The following is a 20933-nucleotide window of genomic DNA, read 5'->3' as shown; positions in this document are numbered from 1 at the left end:
GAAGACATGGATGTAAAGAATTCCTGTCTAGATTGAGGGTGAAAAGCCTTTTCAGGCAAAGAAGCTGGAACTTGTCTAGGCATAGAAAATGGCGTCGACTTGGGCCTTGGTATTAGAGAAGGCCTTGATAAAGGCATTAAAGGCGTCGATAGGTTAGATGCTGGATTCGATGCTGTCGAAGAAGGCTTCGATGCTATCGAAGCTACAGTTGTCGATGCCATCTTTGTAATCGGTTTCGATGCGATGGTCGTTGACAATGGCGAGTCAAGTTTTGCCTTCGACGCCGATTTCTTTTGCCCCGATTTGTGCACCGGAGGCTTAGATTTAGAGTGAGGTGTCGGGGAACTTTCCCTTGAAGATACTCATCTCTTTTTCAACCCTTGCGAGTTTGGATCTTGATTTTCCTCTGTCACTTTTAGAGTGAGTAGAGGCATGATCACCACGCGGCAACTTCGAGGGGGTCTGAGCTGCTTTCTCAAATATTTTTAACATCGAAGCCTTAAGGCCTCCCATTTTCTTGGCGAATTGTGTTTTGAAGGGTAAGTTACTCTGCTCTCTGAAGAGGACGAGGAGGAAGAAGACCTATGACGTCGCTTTCTTGACTTTTTCGTCGAAGATGAGGAAGACTTGCTTGAGCGACTTTCCAATCTTGACCTCCTCGACTCATGACGAGATTTTCTAACGGATTCGTCCGAATCCTTTTGTCTTTTCGAAGACTTATACTTGTCCTCCCCCACCACCAGCGTACCTCTGCGTTCCCTAGGAGCCTTATTTGACATGGCCTAACAGGACCCGCACTCATCAACCCGATGGTCTGGGCTGAGGGACCAGAGGCAATTCCGAACGGGGGTTGGTAATAGACATCTTCCTGCCACACTTCAGACATTTTTTTAACCCTGTCTTGGGTGTGGAGGGAGTTGAAGACGAAGACATTGTCGAAGATATTTTAGATGCGCCGTTCGTGACACGAAGCAGTTGCGTAGGAAAAACGGAACTGAGGGAACGGGCGCTGCTCGAGCCCTTTATACAGCGGATGACGTCGACGCCCGACGGCAGCCCTCGAAGGACATCGACTCTGCGGTCTCGAACACAGCGCCCCCTGGTGAAAAAATGTTCTGAAGCAGCTGAAGCTGGGATACAATTATCATAAAATGAGGAATACATGGGAGGACACAATCCATTTGAAATACCCAGCTTATTGGAATGATCAGTTGTACCTGAAAAAACATACAGCCTAGAATTCAGGAAAATAGTGACATTTCTACGTTATTGCTTTCTAAACTGAAAAGTAAACATTAGGAAAAGTAAAAAGGAAAGCATTATAGCTTCATACAGTGAGAGTTGTAGTGAAATTTGACACTTACATCACCATCCTTGGCAAGCTTCCTTCCACAGCGCATGCTGTTAAATTCCATTTCATCTTTATTGATTTCCTGAGGTCTGCAGAGAGACAAAAACAGTGGTTGAAAAACACTGTAGTGGGCATGATGAGTAATGCACTGCTGAATTTAGGAGAGTGGACGATTTAAATGAGACACAAAAACAACAAATATAAATGTCAGCATTTATTTATTTATTTATTTATTTATTTATTGTGCATTTGTAAGGCGCTTATACATCAAGTGAATTGTGTTTCAAAGCGCCCACAGGGCAACAGGGAGGGAACATGGGAATGAAAATCAAATAGAACAATGAAAGATCGAGGCAGACCTACAGGGCCTTATGACGATTCAGAACGTGCAAGTGCAGAGAGAGACAAGGTACGTCCAAGTGTTAGGTGCATCAAGAGGGAAATGCTAGGCAGTGAGCAGCTGTAAATGCCTAGGTGCAGTGGTCAGCTACCAATAAATAAGTGCAGGCCTGTGGTGGCATAGGCCAGTGGGTGCCAAGGCAAAGTGCTGGGAGGGGTGGAGGCTATTGGTGATTGGGTGTGGGAGGCCAGGACCCAAGAGGACACATAAGGGGCCCAGGTCACCAATCACAACTACTGTGGGATTTAGCAGGGGAAGGAGGAAGGGAAGGAGTAGGTGAAAAGGAATGTCTTGAGGACGTTCCAGAATTTGAGGAGATCCGGTTAAAGACAAAGAGGAAGGGGGAGGCTGTTCCATAGTAGGGAGCCTGCTGAGGATAGAGATCGTCCACAAGCTTGCTGTTAGAGAAGCGCTTAACGCACAGAGACTTGGTGCCGGATATTTACACACAGAAATACGTAAAGATCTCGAGGGAAAGTATTTAGTGAAAGCAAGTTGTAGATAGCGTGGTCCCCGACCCAAGACAGTCTTGTGGATGATGCACAGGGATTTGAATTTGATCCTTGCAGCAACCGGGAGCCAGTGGAGAGTTTTTAGAGTTGGAGAAATGAGGTCCCTGGGCTTGAGGCCAAGGATATGTCTTGCAGCCCTATTCTGGATTAGCTGGAGAGGTTGTAGAGATGAAGAGCTTAGATTAAGGAAAAGGCTATTGCAGTTGTATACCCTAGAGAGAACCAGACTTCTAGAGACACTGAGCTTCTGGGGTAAAGTGAGGAAAGGAATAATTCCTTTGAGGAGGGGAGCTGAAAGTGGGATTTCTTGGCAAGGTCCTGAATTAGAGGGATGAAGGAAAGAGTAGTCGAATATGACTCCAAGGTTTCTGGCTTCAGATGAAGGAGAAGGGGAGAGCCCATAGAAGAAGGTCAGAGTGGGGGACAGAAAGAGGGAGCAGGAGTCCCAATAGGAAGGATCTCAGTCTTGCTGGCCTTGAGGCAGAGATCATTGGAACTACACCAGGACTGGATGGCAGACAGGCAGTCAGAAATGATGGAGGAAGTAAGGAGAGGATCAGAGGGAAGTTTGAAGAAGAGTTGTGTGTCGGCTGCACAACACTGGAGGTTTGGGGAGGTGGTCAGGGACGTAATTTCACCAAAAGTGACATCACATGACCCTTGACCTCTGACATCACAGGAAGTGATGTAATTTAACCCAACCCCGAAGTGACATCACGGGAAGCAATGGAACATGATCTTTCACCCCTTGACAAAAGAGGAAGGCGCATCACATGGCATTGTTCCTAAGTACACTACGAACAATATGGTGATAACACTGTAATGTGATATACATTTCATACAAGAATAGATCACCATATGTATCGTTAATATCAGTGTGTATAGGCCCATATCACCAAATTACTGTGAATGCAAGCAGATTTCCAAGGCCAAATGATAATGATGTGTTATTATAAAGCACTTGCGCTTAAGCGCTTTGTATATAACAAATATACATACAATTTCAGCCAACCTGTGTTGGTACTCTGTTATCGACCTCAAGTGGATAAAAGGCCGAGTTGAGGTGTTTAAGAACAGACTAAATCAGTGACTCACCTCCTGAAGTGTGCCTAAAATAAACCTTTAACGAGTCTAGCAATTACTGAATAGACTTCCAGAAAGAAAAATGTTGTTATTCCTATTCTTTCTTATTTAGGGTCACTGCTCAAAGTGTTACATTTGTGCAACCCCCTGTTTTTTTTTGCTGAGGCCTGAACAAAAATGCCAGCCACTCCAGAAACAAAGAGCTACAAGGCCCTGACGTCCCTGGAGAGGGTGGAAATGAGGTGTGCAAGCAGAGCAAGGTAGTTGCGAAAGAGCCAGGGAGAAAGGTTGGAGCCCTGTGGGAAGCTGCAGGTGGAGCTAGAGGTGGGGAGCGGAAAGAGCCCAGAATAACCTGGGATGGACAGTCGCGGAGGAAGGTGATCAGCTAGTCCAGTGTCCACACCGAGATACCTAGGGTATCGTGGTACCGTTTTATGAGGATCGAGTGGTTGACCATATTAAATGCAGAGGAGAGATCAAGTAGAGTGAAAACAGCTGGGAAGTTGGAATCAAGAGATGCAAGCAGTTCCTCACGGCTGTTCAGAAGAGCAGTTTCCGTGCCTCTGGATGCTCGAAAACCAGATTGATGGTTGTGGATGCAACCAACAAGTTCAGTATGTTGGGTTAGTTGGGGGAAGACAAGCTCCTTCGAGAGTTTCCCAATAAAGGGGGTGATAGATATGGGGCAGTAGTTGACTGGACAGGACAGGACTGCAGAAGGCTTTTTCAAGAGGGGACATACCAGGGAATGCTTGAGGAAGGAGGGGAAAGATCCAGGAGCAAAAGAGTGGTTGCAGAAATCAGCGAGTGCAGGGGCAAAGGAGCCAATATTGTCCTTAATGGTTCTGGTGGAGCAGGGGGAAACCTGCGTGGAGGAGACCTTCATGGAGCAGACAACTCTGGTGACCTAATCAGGTTTGATAGGCGGGAAAGGCAGAGGGGGGATGGGAGGCCATAGGAGGCAAGGGGGTGGGGGAAGGGGTGAAGAGGGTGCACAGGATGTCCTGAGTTTTTGCAGTGAAGTGTGTGGCCAGTGCGTTACAGACGGCCTGGGAGGGATGAGGTGAGGAGGAAGGCTGCAGTGGGGTTGGCTAGTGTAGGGAGGGGTAGGTCAATAGGACCCCCCTTCCACTGCATGTCCCACCCTGGTGAAGACCCATGACTCGTCGGCAGCCCACCGGCCCCCGGGCCCAGGCGGCTGCAGACCGACACGTGAGGCTGCACCGCCACGTTATGTGGCAGAACACAGACGCCATCTTGTATTAAACCATCCCCATCTTGCTAGAAATGTGCAGATCTAACCCAAGGCAGAGCAACCCTGTACACTGAACGCTGCAGAGTGACCCCCACTTAACCTCGCTAACAGAGGCCCACACTCCCCCTCCCCTCCCCACCTCCCACTGCATGGCAGATCCGCTGAGGACTCGTTCTCACGAGTCACTAGATGCGAGCAAACAACATAATAAAACACTGTAGCTGTTAACCTTCCGCAGTACATCATTGCCCTAGCCATGAACAGGAACATTAGGATGTAACTGAGACCCACCCAAACCCTGCAGGCCCTGACCCTGCACCAAGCCCCCCCCAACTATAGACGGCGTGGCGCCTCACACCCATACCCACACCCACACCGAAAACCCTTGCAACATGTAGAAACCATTTATGTAATATGTGCCTTGTTGACTAACGTTCGCTTCTAATATAAAGGAAGAATGGGTAAAGAGAAACATATGCAACCGATATTGTATATAATGAAGAAATGTACAAAGACTGGACAGCTGATAACAGTGAAAAATAACATGTGTTGCTCTCTTTATACACACACCTGCCTGACACTACCTCATGTTCGTATGTCAACTGTAGATGTGAAATACTATGTAAAAAAGTATGATCCCCAGCTTGTATTCCATTTAATACAAATGCATATGAGCGCTTTTAGAAACCCCATGTGTTGTTAGACTGCCCCTCACCCATACGACAGTAAACCGCCTTGTGCAAGATGCCAAGCAGAGAGCTACAAGGCCATTTCCTATTCCTCCTGCCCAGGCCCTCTCGAGATAGCCGGTGTTCAAACAGCACAGCTTTGCCTTCCCTCCCGATCCTGCTGGACCCATTTCAAGCATCCATCCGCCTCCCCCCTGTCAGAGGCTGCCACAGCCTGACACCATGACTCACGAGCTACCTTGTCCTAAATCCCACCGCCTTTCAGGCACCAGTCACATGCCCCCCACGGGTCAGTAGTACCTCCATCGACCCCGAGTTAATGACCCTAGAAAGGGGGGCGCCCATACGTGTACCAACAGATCGTAATACCATCCCTCACCGAAATTGCCAAGGCTGGTTAGTCAAGCACCCCAGCCCATGCCCCCGACTATGCCCATCAGACCGGATTGTTTGAACCCAAGGTATCCTCCGAACTGATGTATTGAGACACCCCAGATTGCATATCAATGTTCCTGGCCATGTACTGATCTAAGGTCAGCGCTTACAAGAGTTGCAAATCAATAGACAACATGAAGTGTGACGAATGGGTGGGAATGTGTGGCCAAAAGGGCAAATGTTAGTTTAGTTATCAATCGTCGTTACAAGGCATGTCCGGCCCGGCGCTCCACCCCGATGAGCCAGCTGACCTCCCACCCCACGTGGCGCAGCACCAACGTCCGCCAATCCTGGAGATGCAACTGTATACATTGTATACCACCTAGCCATCACCACCCAATCCCTAAGAGTCTGTGGCCCCTATAGCTTACCTCATGCATGATGTGTATTTGTAATATAACTGACTGTCTTTGCTATTGTCAGACAGAGCGCTCTCGGAGTTTGCAGAGTCCTTTGCATGTCCTATATTGAAATATATAAAGCTCTTTTTGATCTCACCCGCACTTGGTCCTGGCCTCATTCCCCTTCTGCGGTGTGTCCATTATTGCCTCTGACTAAGGGGGGGTGCGTTTCTGGGGACACTTACGTTCACTAGTTCCCTGCAGATTTTAAAGAGTTCAGCCGTATTGTTGGATGCACCAGAGATGCGAGCCTGAATGTGGGCCCTTTTCTTGATGCGGATTAGGAGTCTGTATTGCCTTTGAAAAGGCGACAGGCCAATTTGTCAGATGGGGAGTCTGAGGTCTGCCACTTCTGTTCCGCAACTCTGCACTTGTGTTTTAAGGCTGCAAGTTCGGAGTCGTACCAGGTTTGGCACTTAGAGGCATGTTTCTGGTAGATTCTCATAATTGGGGCAAGAATGTCAAGGGTATTAGTAATGGCATGATGTAGGTTGCTGAGAGCAGAGTTAGAGCCTGTAGTGGGGAGAGAGGGAGGGATGAAGGTAGCTGCGAAGGCATCAGCTGACACTCGTTTTATCGGACGTATGTTTGTGAACAAGGTTGGCATGGCTGTGGGGAGCCACAGTGAGAGTTCCGAGAGGACACAGGTGAGAAGAGAGATTGGTCCGACCAGGAGAGTGGGGTCATCATTGGGGAGGAGAGTGAAAGGTCGGTGTGGATGAAGGGATCAAGAGTGTCCAGCCGAGTGGGTAGCACCGGAAGGGTGAATGGAGAGGGAGATTGAGGCGCAGAGGTCATGCAAGAGAGCGGATGCTGTGATTGAGGAGTCAAGGTAGATGTTAGAATCGCCCATGATTAAGAGTTTAGTGGTGGTTGTAAGGAGAGCGGAGAAATCAGCCCATTCAGAGAGGAACAATGTGATAGAGCCAGGTGGCCTGTAGATGGTGGCAAAGGTCAGAGAGGAGGTGGGAGAGATGACCAGCTTGCATACCAGGCTCTCAAAGGAAGAGAGGCTGGGTGGGTATGAGGGAAGAAGGGACCCACTGAGGGAAAATAGGAGCAACCCCACTGCCTGCACAGTTAGGGCAAGGCTTGGAGATGATCTTATAGCCATCAGGGAGAAGGGAGTCAAAAGCAGTGACTGAGCTGGCCTTGAACCACAGCCCTTGTGCACACTCTCCCCACAACAACTGTTTAATCACGAGTGGAAAGATAGTTATGGGGTCTAGGGCATATGGAAGAAAGGGGATTAGAAGTGAAGTAGTTACTAAGATAAGAAATACATATATATATATATATATGCAAATATCAGTGGAAAAACTTTGTAAAAGGGATGTTATGGTTACAAGTAAAACCGAAAACCGCCATAAATTCGCCAGCTGTGGTAAGCTAAGCAACCATAACTTGCACCACCAGCGTGCACTGCTACAACGAACACCTGAGACATCAAAAAAGACCTCACAAATGATTTAATAATGAACTATCTGAGGCGTTCAAATTATCAAGAGGGACAAGGGAGGGATCTTTGTCACCATTTCTATTTAATATTGCATTAGAACCATTTACTACTTTAATATGCATAGAACAAGGAATTAGGGTGTTGGAGTTTGGGCTCAAAGAAATTAAAGTACTCTTATGCTGATGACATGGTGGTGATTCTATCAAAACCAGAGGATGGTAGTGTCAGGCTTAGAGAAATCTTTGAAAGAGTGGGTAAATTATCGGCACATTGGGTTAATTGGGATAAGACAGAGGTATTTCCACTCTCTTCTTCCTGTAGGAGAGGAGATATTTCCAATTGGGATTGTAAATGGTTTGAGGCGCATGTAAAGTAATTAGGGGTTTATCGGATTAAGGATATAAGAAAGATGGTGGATTTTAATGTGGTAAAATTAGTGGAAGTTCTCAACAGGGATATTAGAAAGTGGGAACGGCTGGGATTGGGAATTTGGGCAAAGATAAATGCAATTAAAATGTCCCTTTTGCCAAAGGTTTTATATATTATGCAATCCATAACCCTAAACTTCTCAAAGAAAAACAATCCAGGAAAATGTCCTCTGGGGCGAAAAGAAGCATGCAAAAATTCAGAGATTTATTTTGTTACGTGGTACTAAGGAAGGGGGGTTTGGATACCTGGATCTAGAAAATTATTATTGAAGATTCATTCTAAAAAAGGCAGCTCTCTATATGATGCCAGATACTGAATGTGAACCAGCTTGGCTGACAATTGAAAGGGATAGGATTTCTCAATTTCATTTGGACAGTATTTATTCAATGGGAAAGCTGCAAAAGGGAGCAGCCAAATTGCCGACAATTCCAGTGACTAAAGAAATTATAGTATGGTGGTTAGTTAATTTTGTTGCAAGTTTATACCTAAATTATGAGGCATCTATTTGGCAAAACCCTGGCTTAAAGATTGTGAATAAGACTCTAAATTGGAGAAGTTAGATTTCAAAAAGGATACTAATCATAGGGGATATAATGTAAGCTGGACAAATTCTAACATTTGAGGAACTGCAAATGAATTTTTATCTGGATAAAAGAGAAAAGAGTAGATTTAGAGAACTGGAGTCTCTGTTGAGCCAGAGATTGCATATGTTGGCTATGCCGTTGGAGAAAGAGCCGGCAGGTTGTGCTATTTTTCCCATGCCATCACATATGGTTTCCACATATCTGAATCTCATGCCGGTGAACAGTTTGATTATTGACTCACGTAAAAATCTAAAGGGAAAATGGGAGGATGAGATGGGTTGTCCTGTCAACCCCATCTTCCTCCCAACCACCAATGAGTCGCCCACCCATACACGCACACCCCTGCACATCCTTAAAACGTAAAATCCAAAATTATTCAAAATGTTCTAAATCCTCAGGCTGTGTTCTGACCCACCCATCAATATCGTCCTCTGCATTTTCCCCCATTAGTTCATTAGTACCCTTCTCTTTTATTATCCTTATCAATGCTCAGGGGCAACATACATTTTCCTCTTCTTTTTAGTATAAGTTGCAGATAAGCGAATGTCAATTAGGCTTCTGAACTCAAGTTGAACATGTTGAATGAATTGGGCGTCTATAGCCATAAACCCAAAAGATGGTGAAAGAAAAACAGAACACAATGCAAGCAGCAGATGTATTGCTTTCATTCTTTTAATTTGCAGATTCTTTCTTTAAAGAAATCCAATACATACTCACCCAGTGTCATTGTCCTGCTCGGCCCTGAGCATGGTAAACCATTGAAATTTGTAAACAGAAGAAAGCCATTCTACAAGTAAATGAAAGATATATTATTAATACCCTTTCATCTTGTGAACAAAATAAGAGACCATAAAACCATAAGCTGCGTGTGTTGAAACTGCAATGGTCTACAGTGAAATATTACTAAACAAACAAAGGTAGTGAATATGCTAAGGATGCTAAAAAGAATCAGACCTGTATTTTGGTCGCCACATTGCTTTTTGTGCTTGCTGCCCTTTTTGGTTTTATAGGATAGACACACCATTTAACATATTCCGTCCCTCTTTTTCCTCGTCTACCCGGGATGTTGTCAACAAAAATTAACGGTCTTGCTGCAATGTCAACATTGGTGCATCCAATTCAAGAGCAAATGAAGACTGCCTATCAGTGGCCACTTAAATGTCCTGGTTAACTTGCAAAGAAAATATTTGGACCCTTGATGACCTCCACCTTAAAAGACAAATGTGTCTAACCTATATTGAAATGCAAATAAAAACTCACATGTAAACTTAAGCAAAAACGCGTGAGATCCTTTCAGAAACAAGGATCCAAATATTTTCTTTGCAAGGTAACCAGGACGTTTATGTGTAAACTTTCCCTTCGAGAGGTATTGGGTTTGCCTCTTCCAACCTGTGACCTTGCAGAAATATTTCGATTCCAAGAGATATATGCACAGAGCTTAGCACAGGAGTGTTAACTTTCTAGGACCCAGCTTCTTACTCTCTTCCTATCAGTGGCAATTGTCTCTTGTAGAGTACACTGTTGCCTACTTTTCTTTGGATCCCTGTCCCCTTCCCAGCCCTGTAAAATATCCCACCAAACAAACTTCCCACAAACCATTGATCACTGTGAAATATTGCCCATTTTTAGACCAGGTACAGTGTCACCATGAAAACTACATATAAACCAGTTTAAAGAGATTTCTGCAGCTAGGTTATTTTTATATTAGAACTCAATAACTAAGCATTTCAAGCACTTTTGTAAGTTCAATGGCCAACAAGACCCACGTCACTGCCCCTTGCAGAGCAATAATGACTTCAGATAAGATTAGCAAGAATGCTTATTACACAGAATTGGAAATAAGGGTTTTTGAGCAGAATACGCAAGTTTTACTAGAAGGCAAATAATCAGCAATAACGATAGCGAGCAAGGGATTAGCCTTTGACTTTGGTAGGTATTAGTAATAAAGACCATCAGATGGGTTAGCAACACCGATGTTCAGGTACAGGAGTTGCAATGATGATCAACTGACAGCCGATTATTAATAATGAAAGCCGGCAGAGGATAAACCATATTGATTGCATTCAGTACCATCAAAGACCATCAAACTGGATTAGTCATTATGACCTCATGAAGGGTTTGCCAGAATCACATCAGGCAGCTCAGACATTGAATTGCTACTTATCCAACCCATCCACTGTCCCTACAAATATAGCCCTCCACTCCTATCAAAGATACATCTCCACCTTCCGTCAACAGCCCAACATGCACCTTACTGTACTCTATCTATCCACCCACCCAACACAAACACATTTCCACATGCCACCAAATTCGACACAAGCAGTTTCCCACTCACGATCGACACCAACTACCCACACAAGCATGGCACCACTCTCTAGCCATACCCACACATGCATATCTCCACCCTAGAACACATAAGCATCCTGAATAAACCCATTACACCACATCATTCTTATGGCTCACAATCTGTCCTGACACAGCACAAGCTTCCATCTATACTCCCATGGCCACAAGCACCAAGCATCATGCCACCTAGCAAAAGGGAAACAAGAGTGAAGGGATGATGGAAATGGGAGGAGGAGGAGGAGGAGAAACAGAGGTCTAGTGGATAAGTTACAAACTTTGGAACCAGAAGATCTGAGTTCTAATCGCAGCTCCCCACTTGGGCAAATCACTTTATGGGAGTGCATAGAAAGAACGCCACCATTATAATGTGCTTCATAAAACATTTTTTTATTTTATTTGTGTGTTGTTCAAAGAACCTTTACAAAATAACAATACCTATTTGAACAATTTTACAAAACAATAAATGATTAAAAACACAAATTCAAAACAGTTTTAAGTTAAAAGAATATAGAACTAAAGTAACAGAATCTCTTTCAATTACTTTTAGGAAAACAACCAAAACAAAAATTAGTGCCTTCTGATTACCTTGCATAAGTCGACTCCAAAGTGATATCATACAATCTTCATAATTCACATTAATAAATCTTAAAAAAGACTTTGTCCTTTCATCCCTAAAGAAAGGGCATTCTAAGATAATATGTTTTAAGGTTTCGTTCTGTTCGGTACATTCAGGGAACCGACAATTAGAAATGCCCTGCTTATTTTTTTCCTGTTCCCCAGTACTTTGTTTGTTCAAGGGTGGAATATTGGTTTAACTTGAAACGCATATAGTACATTCTAGTTATGTTACATGGAAACATCTTAAGGTAGTCACTACAACCATCTCTTTTCTGGGGACATTTTGCATATTCCTTGTATGTGCACAGAGTAGCAATTGCATCAATGGTTTTGCACCAATCATTCTGAAATAGCTTTTGTTTCACATAATTTGGACGCCTATACAAATCATCGCTATCAACGCTCAAGCTCGTTAGAGTTTTATCCATAGTTACATAATAGCTGGTAATAGAACTAAAGGAGCAACCATTTTTGAAATCAAAGAAATCTTGATAGACTGAATTATCAGGACAATTCAGATTTTTGGAATAGTTGGATAAAGCACACCATGTAAACCTGGTGGATAAGGAGGTAAGACCCATCTTGTGTCTGATAATGCAGTTGGGAATGGATAAAGACAGGCGTAGAGCTTTTTTAATCATGCTGCCCTGTAATAAATCCAATTCCTTAAGCAGGCTGCCAGGACGAATATCCAATGCATACAGAAGAATTGGTTCCACTTTTAATGTAAGGAACTCGAGGAGCAGTAAGATTGAGAATTTGCAGAATTGAGAAAAAATGAATTTCATTTGACTCAATAGAGGTCTAGTTTTTTGCTTTAAGTAGTATACCCATGAGTTAATAGTAGTTACATTACTCAGTCGGTATCCCAAATAAATGGTCTCTTTTAGTTCAAGTATGGGGATATCACCGATACTCCTCTAAATTTCTTAAGCTTTTTGCAGGATTGAAAAATCATAACATGGGTCTTAGATGGATTGGGTATAAAATTATGGTTATAGGCGAACCTTGAGAATATGTCCAATTTAGATTGAAGACCAGCTGGAGTTAAGTAAAACAAAATGTGGTCAAGGCTAGCCAGTGGAGTCTAAGTGAGCAAAGCCTTGCAGGATATGTGATAGCGGATTCCCAAAGATCGTCTATATCTGCAAGATACATATTAAAAAGCAAGGCTGCAAAATTGCATCCTTGCTTTAATCCAAGATGGAGAGGAACAGATTCAGTTAGATTCAGTTAGAGATCCCCCCCACATAACACCCCCCCCCCCCCAAGTCAAACGAATTCTGCATGATGTGTTGGTATGAAATTTGGTGATACCGTATATAAAATATTCTGGAACTCCAAACTTACGCATTTTGTCCCATAGAACATGACGCACAACTGAATCAAATGCAGAAGACATGTCGATAGAGGCAATGTAGACGGTACCAAGTTCCTTTCTTTTAACTCCAGCAATCAGAGGGGCCATGGTTGTAGCATTTAGGGTTGTTCCCATATGGCACCTAAATCCATTGACATTTTGAGTAGATTTTATGACTAAAATAGAGAAAACTTTTGCGGCTGCATCTGTCAATGGGTCGATAATTCTCAGGTAAGCTGGAATCACCCTTTTTATAGAGAGGTATAAGAATAGAGGTGACTCAGGACGTCGGAATATCACCCTTTTGAAGGATACTGTCAAATTTTATCTTTAGGATCTTACTCCAAAGGATAGGGTCAGATCTATATACAAGGATGGAATCCCATCAGGGCCCAGAGCACGGGAATTAGACAATTTTTTAATGGCCCACATGATGTCATACTTGGACCAAAGAAAGTGGGTAGAGGGAGAACGGGGGTCTATGTCATCATTTAGATTAAGAGCGTCTTCAATGCAATCATTGATAATTAAATGCACGTAATCAATAGAGTATGAATTAGTAGAATCCCAATTAGTTAAGCCTTTAAGATGATTTTGCACTCACTCTGCTAACTTCCTGCATAAAGTGGGATTCCATCTCAAGGAAATGTTATCCCTTTTGATCGGTAGTAAACAGGTGGTAGAATGCCATTGATCGATACCAAGTGAAGTGGTAAGAACAATAGGGGCATGATCGCTATAGGTAATGTCCCCAATTTTAGCAGAGTCCGTTCTAGATAACAGTGAATCGGAGATACAAAAAAAAAATCAATCACAGAACCAATTTTACCTCTTTTCCAGGTGTGTAGATTAGAAGACTGACTGAATTTGATAAATGACATGCCCCAATTCTCAAAGTAATCACAGAATTCTGCTCCTCTTTTCCGACTATTTGAATTAGATTGCTTACACGCAAGATGATTTAAGAGCAGTCCATTACATTGCGAATTAAAATCCCAGCCTGCAATAGTCTCATAGTTAGAGTAAATGGTTGAGGCTTGATCAAAACAACAATCTAGTTCATCAAAGATATCCAGAATAGAATATTTCGAGGGATTACAATACACAATTATTAGGATTGCATTTGTCTCATGCTTATCGAGGCACAAAAATACAGCTAAAACATGGATAGATGAATACACCAAAGATATCCTACAAACAACGGCATTATCAATAGCGATAGCAAGGCCACCAAAAGGCCTGCCCCCAACACCTTTGGAGGCAGGGGAGCAATATGAATGGTAACCTGGGATAACTAGTGGATCCATTTTCATTGTTTCTTGGAACAAGAAAATTGTTGGTAATTTTGCAAGCGTGGAAAGTCAAATAGGAATGTTGTAGACCCACACGAGTTCCATGAAAGGACAGTAAGAACAGACTTCTTCTTAACTTATGATGTGAACAAGTCAAGATTTGCCGCAAATATAGTTTTTAGCAATGGTTCTAACCATGCCATTTCATTATTGGTACGGGCGATTGTCAAAAGTTGAGATATACAAAATTTATCATTTTTAGCACTAGTTGTCGAATCACCATTAATTTTCCGCTCATTTGGGTTACAGCGCTGGTTAGCATATAAAAATTCATCGGCCAAATTTTCATCATTAAATGTAAACAATGAGAATCCCATTTCAAAAAGTTCCCTTCTGTATGACCAAATAAGTTTAAATACATGTTCAGAGAACAAGTGACATGTCATACGAAAGTTGTTAGTTGGAGCTAATGCGATTCGATCAATATCGCTAGATGATATAATTCTCAATGGTGGAATTACATAGAGCAGATCTAAGAGATATTTTCTGTTGATTCGGGCACCACGTAATATTTCCTGCTTGCCTCTGAGTCCTATCATGTTAATGCATTTCTTGTTATTAGCATTAGAACATGACGGTCTAGCATCATCGATGTTATCATTTGCAAGTAGGGTACTACCTGTGTGGACAGCAATGGTCGGGTCCTTTTGATCAGGCATGTGATCTTTGAGATTTAGAATGCTTTTTAGGTCCGTTAGATTTTTACTAATGGAACCAGCATCGGGTCCCACGGACTCGGGTTGAGTATCAGATAGGGCATTTGCAAGCAATAAATGTAGAGAGTCGAGGTGCACATTAGATTCATTCCCAGAAGCTTGTGTATTTAAAAGCTGATTGATTATTTCAATTGGAGGAATGCCAGCTGTTAACGCATTACACATAGACTCTTGCATATTTGAAACAGTAAGATTACTGCTCTGCGATGATTGTTTGTCTATTTCGTGTAAAACACAAACAGAAACACCAGTTACAGACTCGTTCTGTGCGGGAGTCTTACCATCAAATGAATCATTAGGTAGTATAGAAAGCTTTCCTCTTCCATTTAAGGTAATAGGTACATTGATAGAGTTCATAGCTTGAGCATTCACAGAATTTGTTAGTAATGTTTCCGAATAGAGCAAAGAAGCCATTTTAGCCATTCCTCCAATAGGCTGATTGCATGCTTTATTTAGATTTGTTAAATGATTGGAAGAAAGCGTAGATCTGTTAGAAGTTTTTTTTCCTACCAGCACTTTGAAAGTAATTGGGAAGTATTTCTTTCAGTTTTCAGTACTTCCCCTTCAGTCACACTCATTATCTGAGACAGACTTTAGATCATGTTGGGGTGAGGTATCTGCAGGTTCTGCATGTACCTCGGCTGAAACTGTTTTAGGATTGCCGCAAGTAATTGCTATTAATTTGGCTTCTTATATCTTAACTTCATTTTCACGGTCAGCACCCAGATGCGATTGACATTCTACGGAAAGCTGTGCCACGTCAATCGTATCCTCACTGCCACTGTCCGGGCTCACCAGGTTTTCTTTTTTTAATTTTTTTAAAAACAAATTCATTGGCTGATCTACATTTTTTGTCTGCACGTTTGACGCAGCGTTTTTGGTTTTTGCTGAATCTTCTGGATGAATAACCTATATATTCAGATTCACATTCCGCAGAGCCTGTAGACTGTTTCTGTTCATCAATAAGTTTAAGTAAAACTGAGGGGCTATCAGCAGGTTTCACCCTTTTTTCTGGTGAAGAAATAAGGTTAGATGGATCAAGCTTATTCCTAAGATCGACTAGGGCGGAATTGATAGTCGCTAGTTCACCTCGTAATAATACAATTTCAGTCACAGGGCCCGCTGTGTTATCAGGACAGGATTCTATAGTCTGTGTGGTTTGTTCATGTATGATCTTAATCTTGGCCTCTATGGGTGTCACTGTCTTTAAAAAGAGACCGTCTACAGCAAGAATGAATCCTTCCATCCCATTCACCTTGGAATCGATCTCATTCATGGTATATTTAATGTCTATCAGTTCTAAATGGGTGACGTCGTGCCTTGATCGTGCCAAATCAAGGATTCTTATTATTACTGGAAAAGTAAAAGGTTCTTGGTCTTTGGGGGTCGGAGGTATACTAGAGTCACTACCATTGTTCTGAGAGTATGGAATACAGGGTCCAGGACTTAATGGAAGTTCTGAGTAAGAAGCCACACCACAATGACTGATATTTGCCCTAAATAGTGGCAGAGTGGTGTTGGATGGCAGGTGAGCATCATTTACAAATACATTTTCTTGTAGGTCATGGTCTCATAATTGTGCACAACTTGCACAACCCGACTATAGCCATGTAATGTCTGCGTTTGTAGTTCTTAATCCAGTCCTATTTTATCCAACTGCATGTAAAAGCACCTATTAATGTCTGAAAATTCCAACAAGCCTAAAATCCGGTTTCTAGTCAAGCATGCAGAACCTGTCTTTTACCAAATTGATGAACTCACTGTCTTTTCCAGGTTCATGATTTAGACAATAATTTGAGCCTAGCTTGGTCAATAAGGGACATACTGCAGATGCTTTAGATTTTAAGAAGTGTTCCCCTCTGCAATTAAGAGCAAGAGATCTTAGCATACCAGGCCTAATTCAAGCCGTATCTATTCAATGCAGGCTGATGGAAGCAGCCCCAGAACGCAACGCCAAAAACACCTTCAAGCACTTTTAGCCACTAAGTCATGTATCGCCAACGCTTCCAACCTGTATAACATTACAGGGTAAAACCACTGTTTATAGAGAGCAAGCATGCCTCCCAACGAGAACCCAGCATATTGGTGTGCAAATCTACTGCCATGGAAGACATTTGTTCGGCTTTGGCTCTACAAGATTTGCATGTAACAGTTTTGCTATAGCCAATTTTATTTGTCATTTCTATATGTAGGTATTTGTATATGTGGATGTATTCAATATGCCGTAAATCAGTTACTAAGGGTTGCATCTTTACACAGCGTGCCGTAACCAGCATGGTTCCGTTTTTTTCAAATGTATTGTCAGTCCATGTTCCTCTGCATAACAAGCAAGGGTGCTCAGCATAGCCTTCATTCCTGAGAATAAATGATCACATAACACAAGATCGTCAGCATACAGCATAGCAGCAACAATGCATTGGCCGATCTTAGAGAGCAGGTCTGCTATCTAAAGGTTAAAAAGCAGGGCTGCTAGAATGCATCCCTGCTTTACACCGCCAGATATGCTCATCACTTCAGATAAAAGTCTGTCATTACCTAGACAAATCTGTGCAGTATGTAGGGCCACTATAATCTGAAGTAGCCATTCAGCACAGCCAAGCACCCGAAGGTTTTTCCACAACAGCACATGATTAAGTTGATAGAGAGCTGCTCGAACATCAATGAAAGTAATATATAGTGATGGACTATTCAGACTTAGCACACACCATAACTGAATCTAACAAGCAGATATTATGGGTGGTACAAGATCCCTGGTGGAAACCAGTTTGAAATGTCTGCAAAATATTACTCTCATTAACCCATGCTTGCAAATGTTCTACGACAAACCCAGCAAACACCTTTCCCGTTGTATCCAATAGTGATAGTAGTTGATAGTTCTCGGGAAGCAAACGGTCACCAGTGTGAATACGGGTACATAGATCACTTTTTTCCATATCCGTCTCGCCCGACAAACCTTAAACAACAAATCACAAAGGACAACTGCCCATAATTCATAATCACCTTTAAGCACCACTGCAGATAGACTATTAGGCCCAGGGGCTCATGATTTTTTAAATTTAATTATATGCACTATCATTTCGGCGGTACCAAAAGTCATAGGCCAGTTTTTAATTTTTGATTGTGAAAGTGTCCATCGAGATGCACACCTTCATCTTCCCCTCAATGAAAGTAATCCATACACCCTCGGAGATGGGATTAATTATTGCACTATCTACAGAAGGTATAGCAAGGTTAAGGATACGTCACACATTTAGTATTCTGAGTATTGAGCGCCTGAATCATGTTTTCCCATTTTGCAGTCAACCCCATACGTTTCTTATGTTTCAACCAGTTTTTATATTGTTTTTTCATTTTACGTATTTTACTTTGTATAACCTGTTTTGGTGCTAACTCGCTTTTCAACCTACGAAGGTTCATACGCAACTTTAGTTTGTATTTTTGAATTTCAATATCAAATGTACGCACATGTTTTTTCCCAGATAATACCACAATGTTCCTCCTAGGTTTACACCTCTCAAAGGCATACCCCTTTAACCATGCTTCCATCTCGTCGTTGGTGTTGAGGCCCAATATAGAATCAGGGCACACGACTCGGTCACCAGCTTGATTAGGTACCAGTCCACCATGAGCATATTGGTGATCTTCCAGATAATCGGAATGCGAGGTCAGACTTAGAAGGGCATGATCGCTATACAAGTTCTTACTGATAGTTCGATTTTTACCAATGCTAATCAATTGGGGGTTACCACATAAATAATCAATATTGGCCACTTTCGTCCCACAATACCACGTAGTTTGTCCAGGGACATCACTGGGCGTATGTCCATTAAGAGTAGTAAGATCCCATAAATTAAAAAATCGTTTCCCATTTTTGCCTTTTATATTTGCAGTCTTTTGCACCATCATATTGTCTGCTAGTATGGTTGTATAAGATTCTTGGGTGCGGAATTCACCACAACTAGCATTTAAATTACCACCCAACAATATCAAATCCTTTTCAACATCCCCACACCACTTGGTAATGATCGAATCAATATTCTCGAATACATTATTGGTGCTGTTATCATCTGGAGGGTCATGCACGTTGACAATCAGCATACATCGACTACCAGTAACACTCTTAAGTGTCAGTTCAACCGCTAACGCATTCTCACTTTCATCAGGATGCGATATCATCAATGACTACTTCTTGTTTGACCCCAATTATAAGACCCCCAAACGGGCGGCCTTTTACACCCCTCTGGGCCAATGTCTGGTGAATTACGTACCCATCTATAACAACCTTTTGCATCAGCCATGTCTGCTGAAGCATAAAAACCGGGAACCTGGCTAGGGTATCCAATGATGGCCCCTTTTGCAAGAAGTGCGAGTGGCCCAGAGTGTGCCACAAAATCACCTAAAAATTTCACTTTTTTTAACCATTGCCACCATTTATTTTTGTCATATTCATCTATGGGCTTGTTAAATGTTTTTTGCAGAGGTCGCGACACAATATACGTGCTGGGGTTAGCAAGGCTTATCCAGTTCATATCCCAGGAACGCAAGAGAGTCAGCATGTTTTCTAATTAACAACGCTGTCGTGGGCAACGCCCAATGTACACAGGCCATCCCACCGACCCCCCCACGTTCAGGTGCAATAAAATCAAAATCGCATGAATTCAAAATGCGTATTGCAGGGATTTTGGCAAAAATTCTCACCTCTGTTGATATGCCTTTTCACACTAGTCTCAACTTTTTATTGACAGGGTTCGGGCATCCAACCCCACCACCATACTCGGTGCACCGGCAGTGTCCAAAGGTAGAGGATGATGCCCAATTTCAACCTTCGTATGCAGCGGTTGAGAGGGGGCAGTAGGCACACAGTGCAAGACAGAATTCTGTACACCAGAACCCACGGCAGATTTGTTGTGAAAAGAATTTGTGACATTGCGACAGGTAGCACTAGCCTCATTGTCTTTCAATAACCAACTGGTTAAGGTCCCAACATTTTGTTGTCTGCGTTTCCTTCTCCTTGTTGCTTTTTTCTTTGCTTTCTTATTCAACTGATTTTGATTCACAGTTGTTACAATGGTTGAATTCATGGGTTCAGCTGCATCATCCACAGTCAGAATTACCATTGTCGCAAGACTTCACATTTTTGCCTCTTTTTTTCTTTAATTTCCTTGTCCTGCGTACCTGTTTATGTGTAGGGTAGCCAAGAAGCGATTTAGCTGGTCAGGAAGCTGCGACCTCACCTCTATAGCGTCTTGAGATTGTATTGGAATAGCAGTGTTGGTAATGTATTCATTTATTTTATTTGTAGTTTTTATAAAGTGCTACTCGCCCATATGCCTCAAAGCGCACAAAAAACAAAACAAAACCGACATGAGATATGGTAGAGAAAAGGGAGAGCCAAGTACGATAGTTGAAACTGAGCAGGTCTGTACGGCTCTGTAACAGGAGAGTCTAGTGTGGGTCAAGATTGAACAAGTGAGTTTTGAGACTTTTCTTGAACTCATGGACAGAATTAGACTGCCTGATGTCAAACGGGAGTTTATTCCACTGTGAAGGAGCCTGCACATCGAATGTAGAGCCAACACATGGTTATACCTAGGTTGAGCAAGTTTAAGAGGATCATAAGAGAGCAGACAACAAACAGATGGAAGGATGTTAAGGCGATTGTTCAGATATTACGTGGCTTCGCTGTGACAGCATTTTTAAGTCAGAGAGTAACTTATGCGTGACACGTTGTTTAATGGGAAGCCAGAGTAGACTTCCTCTTGCGTTTGTGACATGATCTCTCCGGGTGAGACCATGGACAACTCTGACTGCCACATTTTGAGCTACTCGCAGGGCTTGAAGGTGTGCGTTTGATGACCCTACTAACACACTGTTCCAGTATTTGAAGCAGGAGTTCTAGAAGAGATCGATTTTTTTAGAGGAATGAATGGGCGAATGATAGTT

At 42.6% G+C, this 20933-nt stretch overlaps 1 protein-coding gene across 1 annotated transcript in view; it reads right to left on the bottom strand.

Annotated features, from left to right (window-relative positions):
- The window catches only part of GMCL1 (germ cell-less 1, spermatogenesis associated), a 979035-nt gene that overhangs the window by 142290 nt on the left and 815812 nt on the right, over positions 1-20933 (bottom strand). The window contains exons 10-11 of the mRNA XM_069618907.1: positions 9316-9385; positions 1365-1440 (exon numbers count right to left, since the gene is read on the bottom strand). Of these exons, the coding sequence (XP_069475008.1) occupies positions 1365-1440; positions 9316-9385 (146 nt within the window). The remainder of the gene's footprint in view (positions 1-1364; positions 1441-9315; positions 9386-20933) is intronic.

The sequence above is a fragment of the Ambystoma mexicanum genome, chromosome 10, assembly GCF_040938575.1.
Source record: "Ambystoma mexicanum isolate Mex_15411 chromosome 10, UKY_AmexF1_1, whole genome shotgun sequence".
Taxonomy (NCBI): Eukaryota; Metazoa; Chordata; class Amphibia; order Caudata; family Ambystomatidae; genus Ambystoma; species Ambystoma mexicanum.
This window is presented reverse-complemented; position numbering and strand designations above follow the sequence as displayed.